Source organism: Accipiter gentilis, chromosome 16 (assembly GCF_929443795.1).
Source record: "Accipiter gentilis chromosome 16, bAccGen1.1, whole genome shotgun sequence".
Classification (NCBI taxonomy): domain Eukaryota; kingdom Metazoa; phylum Chordata; class Aves; order Accipitriformes; family Accipitridae; genus Astur; species Astur gentilis.
In genome coordinates this window covers 28658430-28675833 of record NC_064895.1, presented here as the reverse complement: position 1 = coordinate 28675833, position 17404 = coordinate 28658430, and the positions used below count along the sequence as shown (strand labels likewise).

The 17404-nt window shown below is 39.6% G+C and overlaps 1 protein-coding gene across 5 annotated transcripts in view; it reads left to right on the top strand.

Moving 5' to 3' along the window:
* HMBOX1 (homeobox containing 1) overlaps positions 1-17404 on the top strand; it is a 109603-nt gene that overhangs the window by 89342 nt on the left and 2857 nt on the right. For 2 of the 5 annotated variants that reach the window (XM_049819224.1, XM_049819225.1), the window contains exons 7-10: positions 11057-11139; positions 13378-13473; positions 15173-15267; positions 15476-15607. In XM_049819224.1, coding sequence (XP_049675181.1) covers positions 11057-11139; positions 13378-13473; positions 15173-15267; positions 15476-15607 — 406 coding nt within the window. Of the gene's footprint in view, positions 1-11056; positions 11140-13377; positions 13474-15172; positions 15268-15475; positions 15608-16265; positions 16347-17404 lie in introns of all 5 variants that reach the window. The other 3 variants (XM_049819228.1, XM_049819227.1, XM_049819226.1) reach the window with 3 other exon arrangements.

Genomic DNA, 17404 nt, shown 5'->3' with positions numbered 1-17404 from the left:
TTGGTAGTCCAGGATAGCACAATTGACCTTTTTTTGTTTGATTTGCCTTCAGAACATGCATAAGTTTTCATTCGTTTTGAATACTGTGCTGTTTGTGAGCTCTTTCAACAGAATAGGAGACATGGACCTCTTCCAAAGAGCTTTTTTAAAATTATTTCCCTATAAAGAAAAAAGAATGAGAAAATAGAGCACATAAGTACAAAATGTATAGAAAAAGTCATCTGATTTGTTGCTTATTATGTACATAGGCTGGCGTTCTTTCAATTTCTACATGCCCCTTGATTTTCTCTTAATCACAGGAGCGTTGGACTGGAACTTCCAGTTTCATGTCCAGCTTCTCTTTTTTCAGTCAACCTTTATTATATCCTGTTCAGAAACCGATTAATTCTCTTATCTTAGAAGCAGGTACGGCCAAGGGTACAAAAGCCCGTTGGGAGATGGCTACCCAGCAGGGTCTCATTGTTTCAGCAGTTAGATATCTAAATTCCTGAGGTTGTTTGTGATCCATCCTTCTTGGATCAATATTATCATTTAACTGAAATAAATCCTTACCTCCACCTCTTGTCTCCAGTGTTGGTCCCCTTCATGTTGTATCCCCACAACCTCATCTCTGCCTTGAGGTTTGCTCAGGTAAAACGCTGTATCTCTTCCAAGATAGGCTTTCCATTCCTCTGTCATGCTATGATTGCATTTTGAGATGTTCAGTTTTAAATTCATCTTTTTTTGAATGCAGGAGACCAGGACTGTATATAGTCCAGGTGAGGTCTCGTGCAAGTGTTCTAATGCTTTTCTTTCTGGGTTGGAAATATTGGCATCCTCAGCTATATCAGGCTTTGCCTTTTTGGTGGTTTTGTTGCGTTGTGTTGTTCGGTCATACTGGCTTAACAGAAAACAATCTTTCCAGCTGATGATCTTTTTGTTGTTGTTCCCAAAGTATATGACCTTGCATACTGCACTGTTAAATTTCTTTTTAGTTCTTGCCCTTAGGATTGTCTATTACTTTTTATGGTACTCCAATTCACTGTATTGACATGGCTTCTGACTTTGTCATCAGCAGATTTCATTACCATGTTCAGACTTTGTGTCAAGATCATTAAGTGTTCTCGTTCTTAAGATACTCCAGGGATGATACTTGAGGAATATCACTGATAGCTGTCTTGCAAGCAATTATTTTAAATTTTCAGCCCGGTTCTTAGTTACATGTCTCCTTTCTACCCTATCTCATAATTATGGTAATCTTTGTCTTTTCCAAAATTATGAATAATTTCCCATTTGTAACTGTATCAAATGTTTTACTGAGGTCCAAAAATTATAAGAATATTTTTCTAGACATAGGACAGTCAACAACTCCTCAGTTGCTTTTAGAGCATGGCTACCAGTACTGTTTAAGTCATGTTTCCTAAAGAGACTGTCCCCAGGGAACTTGGCTGTTCTGAGCTAGAGTGGCAATGACATTTAAGAGGAAGCACATGGCAAAAAACATGGTTCATGATAGGGAGCACAAATCTAGGAGTAAGGAGCTGTGGATTGATTTCACAGCTTTGCAGCTGGTTTCTTGTGTCCGTATCTTTTAACTTTGCTGTTCTTCTACCTGTAAACTCTTCTAACAATATTAAAGAATAAGATTAAAGAACACAATTTCACAATACTTTTAAGGGGTTTGTGAACTGGTTATAGAAAGTGCTCTTGAAATATGAAGCATGATGGGTGTTTCTTAATGAAGTAATACTTTTGAGTCCTTGGAGCTTACTATTGTCAAGGTAACTACTCACAATCCTATAGGCAAAAAAAAATTATAAGAAGTTGGATGATAAACTTAGTTATTTCCTTTCCCCATGGATGGTGAACGGTCATTGAATAATCTGTAGCAAATAAATAAAAAGATGTTGCTGCTGCCAGATTTGAGAAGTAGTACTCTTCAAGGATTCACAAAACTACCTCATTGCTTAAAACTTTCCTTAAAACTTCTTTGCTATGATGTCTACAAAGAACCTCATGTACCTGGTCTTGGCACCATAGTAGCTTAACCAAATAGCATGCTGGCCTATGTTAATACATTATTTCTTGTTCTCCTTTGTTTATATCTATCCAGATGGATATAAGGATTGTATTTAGATTGCAAGGCAGAGAATAGATTGATATTTGAAAAATAAATACCTTTTTCTGCTTTGTGTCCATGCAGCACTTAATACAATAATAGTTCTGGTCCAGATCTTGGAGGTACTAGGCATTAGGAAAAATACATGTAATGAGCCCAAAATCAGAAGCTTGCGCTGAATATCCTGCAAGAATTGGCCTTTTCTTGTCTTTTGAGTCCTATAGGATCCTTTCATTAGTCTAATCAGTTTTTACTTTCTGAAAATGCAGCAGCAGTGGTGGCTGTCTGTGTAGCTTCTAAGCTGGGCTGACTCTGGTCCAATACTGGAAACAGAAAAACGAAAACTTGCAGATCTTTGAGGGGAAATGCTAGTGATTATATTGGAAGTTGTCAGCTCATACTGAGCCTCTCCTGGAGGCTTAGGACAAAGTGGGACTTTAGGCTTCATAGCCAGAAGGACTATAAAATTTTGAAAAACATGACCTTACTGAGGCTAAACTAATAACAACTTGAGGGACCTTGCTGCTTACACTTGATATTCTGTACATACATTTTTTGTGATGATCCAGTACTGAACTTCCCATTAAAGCGCAATTTTGAGGCAAGGCTAGGCTATTCTTCTAGAAATACCTTACTTTAGATGAGCCAAAAACTGTGTTCTGACTCTGATGAGTTTAATATTTTCTTCAAGAGAGCAGAGAATGATGGTTTGGGTTGAGTAATGTAAAATCCAAGTCATACATTTAGCTATTTATTTGTGTTGTCATATAAAGCCTTGGAATTCTGTGTCTCTAATAACCACAGTGTTGATTATGGTACATCTCATTGGAAATGTGGGTCACCACGCAGCAAAACAGCCCTTACAAGTGGGTGGGCTCTTAATGAAGTGCTGGGGCTGATTTCTGCAGGGTCTCATCCCTTCTTGGAGATGTTTTATCCATGGACTGATATGACCCTGCCTTAGCTTTGCCTGCCTTGTGAGAACTAGATAATCAATATACACACACACACATATATATGCCTATATATATACACACATACATAATAATAAATAACTCTTCCCCTGTACAAAGTTAAAAAATGTAGATGAGATGTTTGTTTCACAGTTATCTTCATAAAGGTCTTGTTTATCAGTCAGTTAAGTCCAGAGGATTTAATGCGCATAAATATCCCTGTGGTGTGTAGGTCTCAATTTAAATATTGCAATAATAAAGGAGAACAAGAGATACTATTATTCATGTGTAGATGCCTTGTTAGGAAGAGCTTTGAAGGTGCTGTGTGCTCACACCAACTGGTTGCTGAAATATTACAGAACAATTCTCACTTTATCATGTCTTAATGTGTTAGTTACTTGCTGGCTTCAAAAAATTTCCATCTCCCCCCCCCCCCCCCCCCCCCTTTTATTTTGTGAACAATTTAGTTAACTATGTTGGGTTTGGGAGTCCGCGATACCATTAAGTTTAAGGGTCATCATAAAATTTTAGCCGTTGTCTGCTGTCAGTGTCTTCAAGGTGCCTTAAGCAGGAAGTACCTGTCTGTTTCAAAATGCTAAAAACTCCAAATCTTTCTACTCAGAAGAGAGCTGTTGTGTAATTTCAGAAATACTCTTATCACCAAATCCAATTACAAGGAAGAGTAAATCGCCACCTCCGATGTCTTAACTATTCTTTTTTTAATTGTTAATTATCTCGACAGTAGGGTGCTATAGATTAGGAAGCATATATTATCTTTTGCAAGTATGAGGCTTTCAGAGCTATTATCAATTAATTCTGGTTTTAAACAAATTTTAGGATAATATTAATAGCTTGATAGGATTGTGTTGGTGCTTGAGACCACTGTCAAAATACTGAGAAAATGATTTTTAAAAAATTAGAATCTTCATGATGTTCTAGTAGCTTTGAAGGTCATACAGTTTTATGCACTCCAGTGCAAGGTGTATTTTTGGTGTTTTAATCTACATTGCAGAGTAGGTTCCTGCTAAGAAACATCAGTAAAATGACTGTCTCAGAGTTTAGGCACTGATTTGTAAAACTGGAATAGAGAGTCAGCTCTATTGTACCAGTTTTTTTAATGTGTACTGAAACGACTATGCAATTTACGTACACAAACACATACTGAGGTGCGAAATAATTATGATTTATATAAGTCTGGTGCTCTAAGTGATCTAGTCCTATTGAGATCTCTCCTCCAAATTTGCACTGGCCATGAAAAGAAGTACAAGAATGAAACATCTCTTACCGTCAGAGACTTAAAAACTGTTCTCTCCCTGGACAGAATATGGCAATACCCTGGGGTTGAAAGCTCAAGCTGGGAATGAGATGCGGATTTTTAAAGAGTGAGGCTTTTTACAGTTTGGTTCCAAAGCCTCTTGAAAGTTATGGTAGATTCTGCATTGGATAAAACGCCAAATTTTTATGTTAGGACTGGATATCTCTGTAGGTCGAACAGAAGATCTGGGCTTAATGCCAGAATTGCTGCAAAACCTCTGGTCGGTGCTGTAGAAGAGGTCAAGCTAGAGTCCTACAGTGGTTTTTTCAGTCCTTTAAATCCATACGCCTATGAAAGCCATTCCCTAAATGATAGTGCTATAGGGAAGACAGTAGAGAGCTATAGCAGTTGTGTTCATCAGTGTTTTTTCTGGGTTTGGGATTTTTTTTTTTAAATTTGCCTTTTGCCTGGATGGAAGGTCTAGTTGAGCTGATGCTGCAGGAATGGCTACATTCGAGTTCATCTGCTTGCATCCAGAGAGCTGCTGTTCTCATCCTTGGCTGATCTCAAGTGCAAAAGTGCCTCACCAGATGTTTCCTGTAGCAACTAAACTGCTGGTTACATTTTGCAGTCCTAGGGAAAAGAGAAGATGGTGTCTTCAGTGTAATTCTCGGCTCCCATCAGAGTTTATCTGTGGAAAGGATATCTTTGAGCTTTAATTTTGCTGTCTAAAATAGAAATGACTTTACTATATATTGTGGGGTGAACTGTTTAGTTGACACGCATACTGTTATTACAGAATCTGTAGAAATATCGGTAGATAAAATAGATGGTGTCATCTGTTGACCTCACTGAAAATGGCATTAGTGATATTCTTGGCCAGAATTTACTGGGAAATAAACTAGTCATTACACTTTCTGATGAGATTACACTTTGAATGTCACTTCTCTGACAGTCTGTCTCATGCCATGCAGAGATAAGATCTCAGGCACAGATGACAGACTAACTTCAGAAATATTTCCATTGATTTGACAGCCTGAATAATAGTTCTGTTAAAAGCCACAAAGACTGAAACAATGACCTCTTGCTGCTGGGTGATACTCTGTTGATAAATACACTAATGAGAGATAAAGTAGGTAACTATATTTGAGTGTTTTATGTAACTTGTCAGTGGAAAGCAGAGGTACAGTTTGGAGGGAAACCAGATAGGGAGCTGAAATTACAGGCAGTCTTATCGAAGACAGAAGAGCAGCTTGCGCTCTCGTGTATTTTGAGACACCAGAGGGTTTGGCAGGGAGCTTCGTCCGCGGTAGCAGCAAGATCTGTTCATCAACAAGGGTCAGATGGAAGCTGGGGAAAAATGGGCAGTTCTTTTTTTCCATATGTCCCCGGGCCAGTCGCCGAGCCCATCGCTCAGGCTTTGCTTTTAGCATCAGTTGAAGAGGATGTGTGCGAGCTGCCATTGAAGGAACTGGTCCCAGCTGTGTGTTTCAGCCATCTCCTACCCGCCTCCCTTGGCTGCACAACCACTGCTCTTGGCATGTGTGGAAAGCTGGACCAGAGAAGCAGTTGGGCAGAAAACCTTCCTGCAAAAAGGGAATGAAGGAGAGGATAGCACCATTCCTTTCAGTCTGTGCTTAAATTGCGTTAAGCTGGACTGCAGCCTGAGTCTCAGGAAAAATGGTCTTCGGTGGAGGAGTTAGAACCCCAGCAAGAGTGCTGGGATATTTTGCTCCTGGGTGGTTTCTGCGTTGATGGGAGTGGGAACCCAGAGACACCAACACAAAGTTAAGCGAGGGAGTGAACTTGCAGCATGTCCACTGTTCTTCAATAAATATCCATCTGCGTATTCTTACCTCCCGTTAATTGCAAGGTAAATTATCCTCCTTTCAGTGAGATTGCCCTGGTGCACACATACCTGAATTACCTCACCTTGAGTGTGTGTAATTCTGCTGTAACAGCTGACCTGTAGTGAATTGTTAGCCTGAAACACATTTGAGCCTCTCTACTTTGAATCACTTCCACACTTTGAAGCTTTAACCGTTATGTCATGCTGTAAACTAAGCCTTTCCCCAACCCCGGGTCTTTTGAGCAATTCTGGGGTTTTATCTGTTTGCGTCTGACATGCAGCCCTATGAAAAAGCACCGAACCCGGCCGTCCTTCCGCTGCTCCATAGCTCGGGTCGTTTCAAACACTTCCCTGGCAGCTGCAAAGCTGATACGAAGCAGCAAAACTTCCACTGTGGATTATCAGGAACACTACTGAAGCACTGCTTAATGCATCTGATATCTCAGCCTGGATAACAGAAGCCATACAGCCGAGCAAAAAAAGATTGGCAGCTATTGCAGGAATTCAGATAGGGGCACCTTGGTAAAGAGTGGGGGGAATGCGTTTACTTCCATTACAGAGCCCGGGGCTGAGATGGATTCTCTCTCCATCATTGTCCTAAGCACATTATCCCTGAAAGAAAGAGGGTTTCTCTGAATCTGCAATTTTTCTGGGCTTCAGTGTTATTGAAATGAAACCGCTTCAAGGATATCTACATTCTTTACCATCATATGGATTCTCATCTCATGTAAATTATTTGGCCACTTTTCATTTTAATCCTCCACTGTCATTTTCTGCAAAAGAGATCATTTGGTTTCTTCATTGAAGGTATTCAGCTGACAGCTGCCCTTTGTCTAGAAAGCGGTGTGCCTTTGCAGGATTTACTTGTGCCTGTTCTTTTTCTTTTTTTTTTCCTTTTAAGTTCATATTGCTTCATATTTTTCATCTGTAGTTTTCAGGAGCTTTTCAGATTGTGAACAGGCTGTGGTTTGTAGCTGTGAAGAGAAATTCAGACTTCCCACATTCTTTCCCTGGCCCTTTGCAAGGGTATACCTGGCTGATGATGAACAGAGCTGGAGGCAGATTAATTAATTTCCTGCTTGCAAGAAGAACTGTAGTAAAAAAATTCACAGTGTTTTCACAACTTCTACATGAGCAAACCAAAACAGTCAATGAGGAAGTCTTGAATTTTTTTCCCATGGCTTCCCTGTCTTGCAAACTCAGTTATTCTCGCCTACTTTCCAGAAATGTTGGGAGGCTTTAAATGTTGTGCTTTGTGTCATAGTGTATCACCCACAAGTCCCATTAAGGCCTTGAAATAAGCAATGGGAACAAAATATGATGTGTTGCTAGAGAGTGTATACTGAGAATTTGGAGGGTGAGGATAAAAATCAGCTCTTACGGTTGAGATTGTATGGGTTTGGTTACCTTTAGCTATGAGATCTTTTCCTTTAAGACTGAAAACTTCCAAGTATAATCTCTTCTCTGATAAAACCAGCTTGCACTCTGTCAAAGGTTAAAAGCACAATATGGTGATAGAGAAGAATTATTCGGGAGCATGAGTTGAGGGTTGGGCAAGTTTATAGGCAGTTTGAATGTGTGGGGAAAGGAGGAGGCAGGTCATTAAGGTGGATAAGGAATAAGCCAGCAGGTGGAAGGAGGGGCACGTTCTAAAATTACTGTGTCAACTACAGAAACCAAGTTTAACTACTCCGGTAGTGCCCTTCCAGCTCCCCTCTGGTACCCGCTTAGCTTTGTGATCTCCATGAAAATGTCTTTCTTGCCAGGAGAGCTGCCTGAAAACTTCTCAGGTTTTTGGTGTTTTTTCATAAAACCAGGATGAAAAAAAATTCAGATTTTCAAGTGGGAATCACTTTTCTTGTAGAAACTTTTAGACATTTACATTAAAAGATAAGAAATTTGTGTTAGAATTTAAAGAAAATGTTTCAGAATGATAAAAAATACGTTTTGATTCAATCAAATAAAAATGTTTATAGCTTAGTCAGTTGTAAAATATGTTAAGAATGACTGTTTCAGCAGCAAGATTTTTCTAAATCACAAAGAAAACTGCCTTGTTTGCCAGAAGACAGGTCTCATTCATTGTCCAGTTCTGAAAGTTAGCTCCATCACAGGGAGATTTCCTGTTATCCCGGAGAATTATAAACTTGAGCCTAGGTTTTGTTATTATTAGAAAATGTGAGCTTTTTTGTTGGAGGCAGCAAAAGCATATGGCGGTCAGCGGCTTGCTAAAGGGATACTGTTTAGTTACGTGCCAAGAGAAGGATCACTAGTGGCTCTTGTGTTGTCTTCATTAATCAATGTCTCAGTTTCTTCCATCAACATAAGAATGGAGAGTTCAATATACACTTCATTTTACATCTTTTGTCATTTCTTCCATAAAGTTAGGCATTGTCTAGCAGTTTTGTGACCACATATGATCTAGATCCATAATACCGCATGATATCAGGGTTTCATCTTCTGGTTTTAGTACACCACCATGCAGACCCATCAGGTTTTCTAGTTTTATGGGGTTTCTTTCGTGGTGTTTGTTCTTGACTTTTGACAAGTATCTATAAGCAAAATAATGTTCAGCAAGGGGAGTCCATAAAATAGCGATTATGGCTCCAAAATTTGCTGAGTTTATTTTTGTACACATAGTGATGACCTGGATTCCTGATTAGGACTCCAGGTCATACAATATATTCATTTCAATAATAGTACAGCAGTTTTCAGCTGTGATGTCTCGATGTTCCTTTATCTCATGGCACTTAAAAGAGGAAATGGTTCTGGGCTGAGAGTGGGGTGCTCTATTTTGTTGGTGGGAGGGCTGAGACACTGTCATGAGGCAGTTGGACTGGGATCCTGAACTTCTGCTTCCATCACTGTCTGCTAGAAAAAGCATTTTCTGGTCTGTTTTGCAAGCTCTCCATGCTCCAAAAAAAACTTTGTATGGAACACAACCCCTTTGAACAGAATTTGCAAGTTAAGATAGGCACAAATATCATTTCAAAGGCTGTAATAATAGAAAGGATGATAAATCTGGAAAAGGAAAGGATATACTTTTAAAAATACCATGCCCAGAGACTGGGTGTATTGCTGGGAGGGGAAGGGAAAAAAAAAATCAAATCTCTTGCTGATAATTCAGGGAGCATTCCTGCTGGTGGCAGTGCCAGAGTTGACAGTGCTACATACTCAAAGCTTCACAGAAACTAAGTGTAACCAGGTGTCCTCCTCTTCAGATCTAATGGCAAAGTCTCATCTTTTTTTTCAGAGTAGGATCAAGCATAGTGGGAATTGCAGTTATGGTCAGTCTCTTCAGATTTACTTTGTAATAGCAACTCAGAGGTCCAGGGAAGAAGTAGCGGATGTTTATGTGTAAATGTGATTGCCTCCAAAGCCCAAATCGGTAGTATAGACGTAGTCTGCCCTTCATTTAGCGAACATGGAGCTATTTCTGTGGTTTCATTTGCTCTCTAAGCTAGCAAATCAAGTGGCAGTACATTAAGAGTGCAACTACCTGTGTTAATGTGAGATTTCTCTTAGTCAATGAGTAGCATCTTTGAAATAGGACTCTGTTTGTGGGCACAGCTGCAACTGTAAATAAAACTGTGGACAATGGCATGAAGAAATAGTACCTAAAATTCAAACTGAATGGTCAAAACTTGTATTTACAGTGAATTGAAATAAACTGGAAGTGAAATTGTGAGATCTACATTAGTATTACTTACTCAAAAGAAGGTTGGACAGAAACAGTTGCTGTATGGAACGGAATCCAGGTTTCCATAGAAAGTAACTGTGCTGGGGCCAATCCACCGAAGGAGAAATATGACTGTGGAAAATAATAATTGCCTAAATATGCTTAAATCTCCTACTACCAAGTGATCTACAATTAAAGGAAATGTCTTATTTTCAAATACAGAGCAGCTGTCCAACAGCTGAACCTGCTGCTGATCAAAGTTGATCAAAGAATTCTTAGGATTATATATTATGGACAATCTACAGAAAAAAATGTAGTAGTCCCTGCTTATGGCATGCTTATCAGAGTCCACTGAAGTAAACAGGACTTTTTGTTGTTTTTAATGCAAATCTGATAAGTTCTGTAGAATGTAAATCAGTTCATTAAAATTTGTAAAGCACTTAAATGAAATAAAAGAAAGAACAGTTTAACTTTTATAGGATGTTTACTGCATATAAAGTACAATAAAATCACAATTATTCAGAAAAAATGCTGTTAAAATATGCTATACTCAATGTGTTATTCTGAGGAAGATTTAAAATCTTTAAATTGTGATTTTTTCAAAAAAAGAAAACAGTCTGACTCTAGAAATCTTAATCTATTACTGTGTAGTTTTGTCTGTACAATCTTCATACCATATCTGTCTAAAGTACACAGTATTTGTGTGTGTTTGTGCATTATATGTATAAATAGATATGTGTGTGTATTAACCCAGGGATCAAAATAAATATTGAACAGCTCCTTCATTTGTAGGACACTGCCTAAACTGGGGGTATGTCAGGAAAAAAAATAGGTAAATGATAATAAAGGCAGACGCATGACCTGTGATGTCTTCTGACATAATGCTTCACTTGACAGTCTTAACCTGATATTCGTATCATTGCTTACTTTGTATCTCCTAGAACAGTATTCCAAATGCTGAGATAATATTCATTTATCTGAGGTATTTGGGAAGTTTTATCCACTCTGTGTGGATATGAGTGCATGCTGATACTACCTTATGCATATGCAGGTTTACATAAAATTTACTGTGTCTGTGTTACCTCTGTAAGAGCGATGCAGAGACTACCAGGAGTGATGCATAAACTAGCAGTTGACACCTTTTAGCGAAGCTGCTTTGGAGCCTTCATGCTCTGATTTCTGAAAAAAACTTTTTTTTTTTTTTTTGTCCCTCCTTCCCTTGCAGTTACTTCAATGAGAATCAATATCCAGACGAGGCAAAGAGAGAAGAAATTGCCAACGCCTGTAATGCAGTTATACAAAAGCCAGGTGAGGAGCTGATCATGGTGTCCCTTCCAAAGGCAACCGCAATTAGATTTCAACATCTCCTGCTAAATTCAGCAAATCTCATTTTATGGCTATTACTAACAAATGTAGCTCTCTCAACTAGTAGTAGATTTCTTCTTGAGCATTCTATAACTTGTGTTGTTCAGAGCTGCCATACTTGGATGAACATGACAGTCAATGCAATTTTCAAACCTAAATGCCAATGCCTGCAACTTAAATTCCCACTGTTTGAGATATGAAGTACAAGTTGTGCATTTGAACATTTCATTTATACAGCTTTGTAAATGGCATTACTAAGAAAATAAACATGTCTGAAAGGTTTTCATTCTTTATGTTCAGTTATTTTGAAGTACTTATACAAGCACTCAGTAGTGATCTCAGAATTTTATTACACTCCACAAAAGTGGGTTTTACTGGTTCCTTTTTACAGATGGGAACTGTTAGGTTCACAGACTGAGGCTTGCTGGAGATCATACAGCAGGTCCTCAGAGGAGTAAGGAGCATAGCTTTTCTGTTTCTCGGTTTTCCTTACAGCTTCTAGACAGGGATCTCATATTAAAATCTGTTTATTAATGGAGTACTTTGCAGTTGGGTCAACAAGTTGTATTTTCCCTGCTCCCGGAGAAGTCATACTTGGGGAAAGAGCGTGAATATTCAGTGTAGTATTAGTGAGCCCAGATTAGTGGACACACCTGCCTTTGCTTAGTTTTGCTAACCAAACATTTACATAGTTTTCAGAACTCATATTTTGGGTATATTTAGGTTTTATATAAATAAAAATGAATGCAAAAGAAAGCTAAGGCATGACTCCTGAACACTGGAACCGTCATAGGATAGCACAGAATCAGAGAGCAATTTAGGCTGGAAGTGACTTCTGGAGATATCTGGTCAAGCAGAACCAGCTTAGATTAGGTTGCTCAGGGCTTTACCTCATAATTCAGTTTTGAGTATCTCCCAAACTGGAGATTTTCCCATCTCTGGGTCCCTGCTCCACAATATTGAGCACCCTCATGGCAAAATACTTTTCCTAATGCCTAGTCAAAATTTCCCTTGTCACAACTTTTATGTGTTGCCTCTTGTCTTTTCGTTGTGGAATCAGAATGATCTGGTGGGTAGAGCACCAGAGAGGTTATGATTTTATTCCTGACTGTGCTGCTTGTTGATTTAGCAACTTTGACCAAACTGCTTAAATTGTGTGTCTTAGGATCGGTAAAATACTGTGAGTAGTACTGATGCAAAGCGCTAGGAAACAGCATAGCTATCTATTTCCAGATTTTTCTTTCTTTCACTTGTCTTATCTCTCCTTACTTATTTAAGTTTGCAGATTGCTGCAATTACATGAATGTTTTGTATGCTGAATAAATAAACTTTGAGAAACAGTCTGAAGCAGGGGAGTCTGATCCCCATGAAACCTGCAGAGGACTGAGAATGCAGCTACATTGAATAGGGTCAGGGCCAGCTGAAGAGGTTTCCATGCTGTCCCCGCAATGCTGAATCCCTCCAGTCTTTCCTCTTTTATACTGGTGATCAGGAGAAGGGATTGTCTCCTGCAGCTGGCTGGTGGTTGTTGGGATTTTATTTGCCGGTTTAAGTGTAAAACTCCAGTGATCCGGTTTCCAACATCCTCCACTTCTCCCAAAAGATCACGAGTGTCCTGGCACAATGGGGAGGGTGTGATTAGTACCATGGGAGCACGATGGTGAGTGATGGTGGAGAGGAAGGAAAGCGCATTGGGGGGGAAACACAGAATTTCTTAATTCATTTTGCTGCTGAAGAAAACGCGTCATGGAACTATATCCTCTCGACACATAGTAAGAGAACTAGCCCAAGGGTATGTGATTTGTGGCAGGGCGGTGAAATGAATTTTAGTTTTTTGAATCTCAGTTTTGTGCTTGAACTAGAAAAGCAGCCCTCTCTTCTCCCACAGCTCTGGATTTTGTTGATTGAAGCTGCAAAGAAATTCCTGTATTTCAAGTTTTAAAAGAAAGAAGAAAGGCTACTTTGTTTTTAGAAAGATATTTGGCATTTATTACCGTACCATCTGGGCACAGTACTTTGATTTACATAAAATTCACTTTATTCTCAGTTATAATAACTTTTCAGTGCTGTCTGTGTTTCAGGGGTTTATCACATGTGTAAGGGTCTTTTGCCTACCTCTGGAACCCAGTGAGTAACAGTGCTGGTTTGTTTGTTTGTTTTTTTCTCCCTGTTATTTCATAGGAAAAAAGTTATCAGATTTGGAGCGAGTTACCTCCCTTAAAGTGTACAATTGGTTTGCCAACAGAAGAAAGGAAATCAAGAGAAGAGCCAATATCGGTAATGTATCAGAGAGCCTGCTTTCAAGGTTTAGTACATACACTTGCTCAGGAGAGATGGAAATGACGTAAGACTGTATTAATGAAAATACGAGAGGTTCTGACGTTCTTAATAGAAATGTGGAGCAATTTTTAAAATTAGTCTCTTGCTGTTCCAGATTTTTTCTAAAATATAGGTAGGAATTTAATTTATGGAATTCCATCTTCAGTGCAGGAAAATGATGCAGTTAAGAAGTTTTACTGGAAGATCAGTTTCAAAAGCCAAAGTGAGAATTTTGTTGGTGGAAGGAGAATCATGCTTCCCTATGCTCAGGCTCCTTTGGGTATCCAAAATAAAATCTAAAATAAAACTTAAAAATATCTGCATTGGAAATAAGGGAAATTGAGACGAAGGCTAGTTCACAACTTTAGCGTGCTGTTTAAATGAAAGGTGGCTGTTGTGAAGAGCTTTTATCTGGTTGCAAGTTTCCTTATGTCTGTGTTCCACTGAAATGTGCTTGTTCTTTCAGCCAAAACCTGGGGGTGTCTTTCTTATTGCCATCCCTGAGACCCCACAGGGATCTAAGAGTCCAGGCGACTTGTTTTACGTCTCACATACAGGCACTAGGACCAAAGGTTCTGCAAGCCAACTGCTTATTCTGGTTACATCTGTGCTCCTTACTGCTTTCCAAGGGCTTGCACAGTGACAAGTGGCTGGAACAAAGTAATAATTTTTCTTGATGATCAGGATAAAACAAAAGTCACTTCAGAGTTAGCCCTGCAGGTTCTTCATGCAAGTTGCTGATCGTAAGGGAATTAGAAGTGACTCTGAACTTGCTAGAAGTAGACCTTCTAATGTGAATGAACATAAGACATTCTAATGTGAATGAACTAACATTAGTGGCCAGGATTCAACAAACTTCTGCAATGCATGCACAATTTTATGCCCTTAGTTAGATACTATGCAGAATTACATTTGCAGTACATAGACAGAGATCCATACCTGCCTATTACCAGTATTTTTGCAAATGTCAAATGTTATGCCCTTTTGCCATCTGCTTCTTTTTGCCATATTTATGAATAAGAAAATTTCTTTCTACATCATTTAATGTGTTACTGAAATTTAACCTAAATTTATTTTTTCTAAAAATGAAATCTGTCTGTTGAAGGGTGGGGGGGGGGACGACAAAGCAAAGTCAGTCCAAGGTGGGTGGAGTTACAGCTGTATCTGTACTGCATGGGGAAGAGGGTTGGAAGAAGATTAAAAAGACCAAAGGGAGGTTTAGATGCATGGATCCTACTGGAAGATGAAGATATGTGTGTTTTTAAATCCCTTAAGTGCTTTAAAAAATTTCTCCATCTATTTTCAGACACTCCCCGCCCCCCTCAAGTCCTGCCAGTCCAAACTATGTGGGAAGATCTACAGGGAATGCCTTTGCCACTCCAGTGCATTAGAAATTAAGCTAATTTCTAATAGGACTGGCTGGAAAACAAGGATTCTTACTCGCAAACAAGTCTGTTAGTTGGCAGGGAAGGATTTCAGGCAAACCAGTATCTGTACATGTGCTACCTTCCCAAATACTGGAGAGTGAAGAGGAAGAGGCTAAGAACTAACTCTGTTCTTCCAGTTATTCTAACTCCTTGAAAAAAAAAAAAAAGTAGTTACTTTTAATTACTCTAATGCATCAGATAAATTAGGGATCCATTTGCTTTTTTCGAAGAAGCAGCAATCCTGGAGAGCCATGGAATAGATGTACAGAGTCCGGGAGGTCATTCCAACAGTGACGACGTTGATGGCAATGACTACTCAGAGCAGGTAAGCATGGTGAATGAGCTGCGTGGCCCAAAAACGGAGAGTTCACGTGGCACATGAAGAGGCCCTCTACCTCTCGCAAAACAGATGTCTCTTGTTTTTGTTTTGCTTTTATGTAATTGTAACGGGGAAGGTGGAAGAGCACAGCTCCCCTGTTTGAATGTGTTGAGCAACCAGTATTCACCCACATGGATTTATTGTCATACAACAGGACACTTGGCAAGTACGCAATGGGGAGGAGGAGGGAAGATGTTCAGAGGGAGGCAGAGAAGCAGAGAAGGTAGAAGAAGACAGGAGGATCTGCTCCAAACAAGCAAGTTACACCATTCACGCCACACGCAATGTATGAAAAATGTTAGGAGAGTGTTAACTCACCTAGTGCACCATGCATAACTTGCGCTCTCCTTACCCCTGGCACCATTCTAGTTATCCACCCTTCAGAAAGGATGTACAGGTCTTTAACAGCTGCTCCTATATATCAGGCACCAACATGCGTCCCTGCAAAACTAGGCATTTGTGTTCCTCTTGCACCTATTCTTTCTTTCTGCAAGAAACGTCTCCGTTATAGCCTGTGCTACAGCTACTGTGAGTTGCTTATCTGGCAGCCAGACAAGTACAGCAGTAAGCCCCTGCCCAGTACACTTTAGAATCCCTTTTGTCAACCTTGCCCAGCAAGATACTGAGCACCCTCCTATAAGGTGCTGAGCTCCCTGTGTTTGTCTGTGGGAGTACCTTTCAGGAGTGTCTCAGGATCCGTCCCTCAGACACTGACAGACAAAGGGTGAAGGGTGGGGGGAAAGGATTTGATTAAATAAAGTTTGACGGTTATTTGGCCCCATACCTGTTCCGTATTGTTCTGCAACAATGTGCCACTATTGGGATTGTTTACATATTATCTGTCTTTTTTTTTTTTTTCTTTTTGCATTTTAACTCTTGCCTATTCTCTATTTTTCTTGGTTGTTTTTAACCCTTGACAGCAACTTCTTTTTTAAATTCTCTAGCAAAAGAATACCCCTTCCCGCACTCTGAGCCCTCACCTACCCTAAAGTTGGTGACCCTTCCTTCACACACCTTCCTGACAGGTATTGCATCCCCTTCCCAATTTTCCTTCAGGTGTCAGTGTTGGCCAAACCCCCCAGGGCTGTGTGTGCTTGGCACCAGTGGACTTAAACAGTTCACTTGGTTCTGATATGAGCTGCGTTCTGTGCTACACCCAACATCTGGGGTGGGCAGATCGCTTTTAATTGACTCGTTTGGGAGAAGTAGGTAGGTCTCCCTCTATAAAGGCTGCTGGTGGAGTGTAATAGCAACTGAGTGTCCTGGAATGAGTCCCTAGCATACTTGGCTGTGGCCCAATACGACAGATATCTGGCAAAGGCATTCCCAGCCGCTCTGCTTCTGATGGGTATTAAGGCCCTTTTTATAGGTCATCACCAGCAGATTTGGTGGAACCAACTTCGCTAGCTCTAGATGATGAGAGGCTGCTCTGTGACTGTTATAAAATATTTTAAAACTGCTGCCGAGCACTGATAATTCCTTGTCTGTCAGATACAGGACCTGAACACTGAGAGGAAGTATTATGTAGACTCCCAAACTATGTTTTTCATCTGTGTGTTATCCAAAATACTTTGAAAGGAGAAATAAATTGGTTATTAAAATTTAAAGATCTTTGTTTAGAGTCCTTAAAAATTACATTTCTCAGTAATCTAGCTGGGCTCCTCTGTGAAGTTTGGTTAGGCATTAGCAGCAAAGCTGATTAAATGGCAAGCTCTCCTGATGACCATTTAACGTCCCTTAGCTGTTAAAACCATAAATTCTGTTTTCCACAGCAACACTTGAACTCTAGTAAACTTTAAAACGCAAAGTTCATCCAAATACTAATGAAGTGCCTAGAGCTCCAGAAGTCAGGACTTTGTATTTCTTACAGTGGTAAAGATTACTGAGAGGCCCTTAGAGTGTGCACACATCACAATATTTGGCTGACATTTGTTGTAAAGGAATGCATTCCTTTAAATAACCTCAGGATTTTACCAAATCCTGGCTTTTCTGTCCCCCTCAGCATTTGCCACCTGTCGTCTTAATTTAAAAATGCATAACACATTTTAAATTTCACAAGTTCATCACTTAAAGGCTGTTGGAA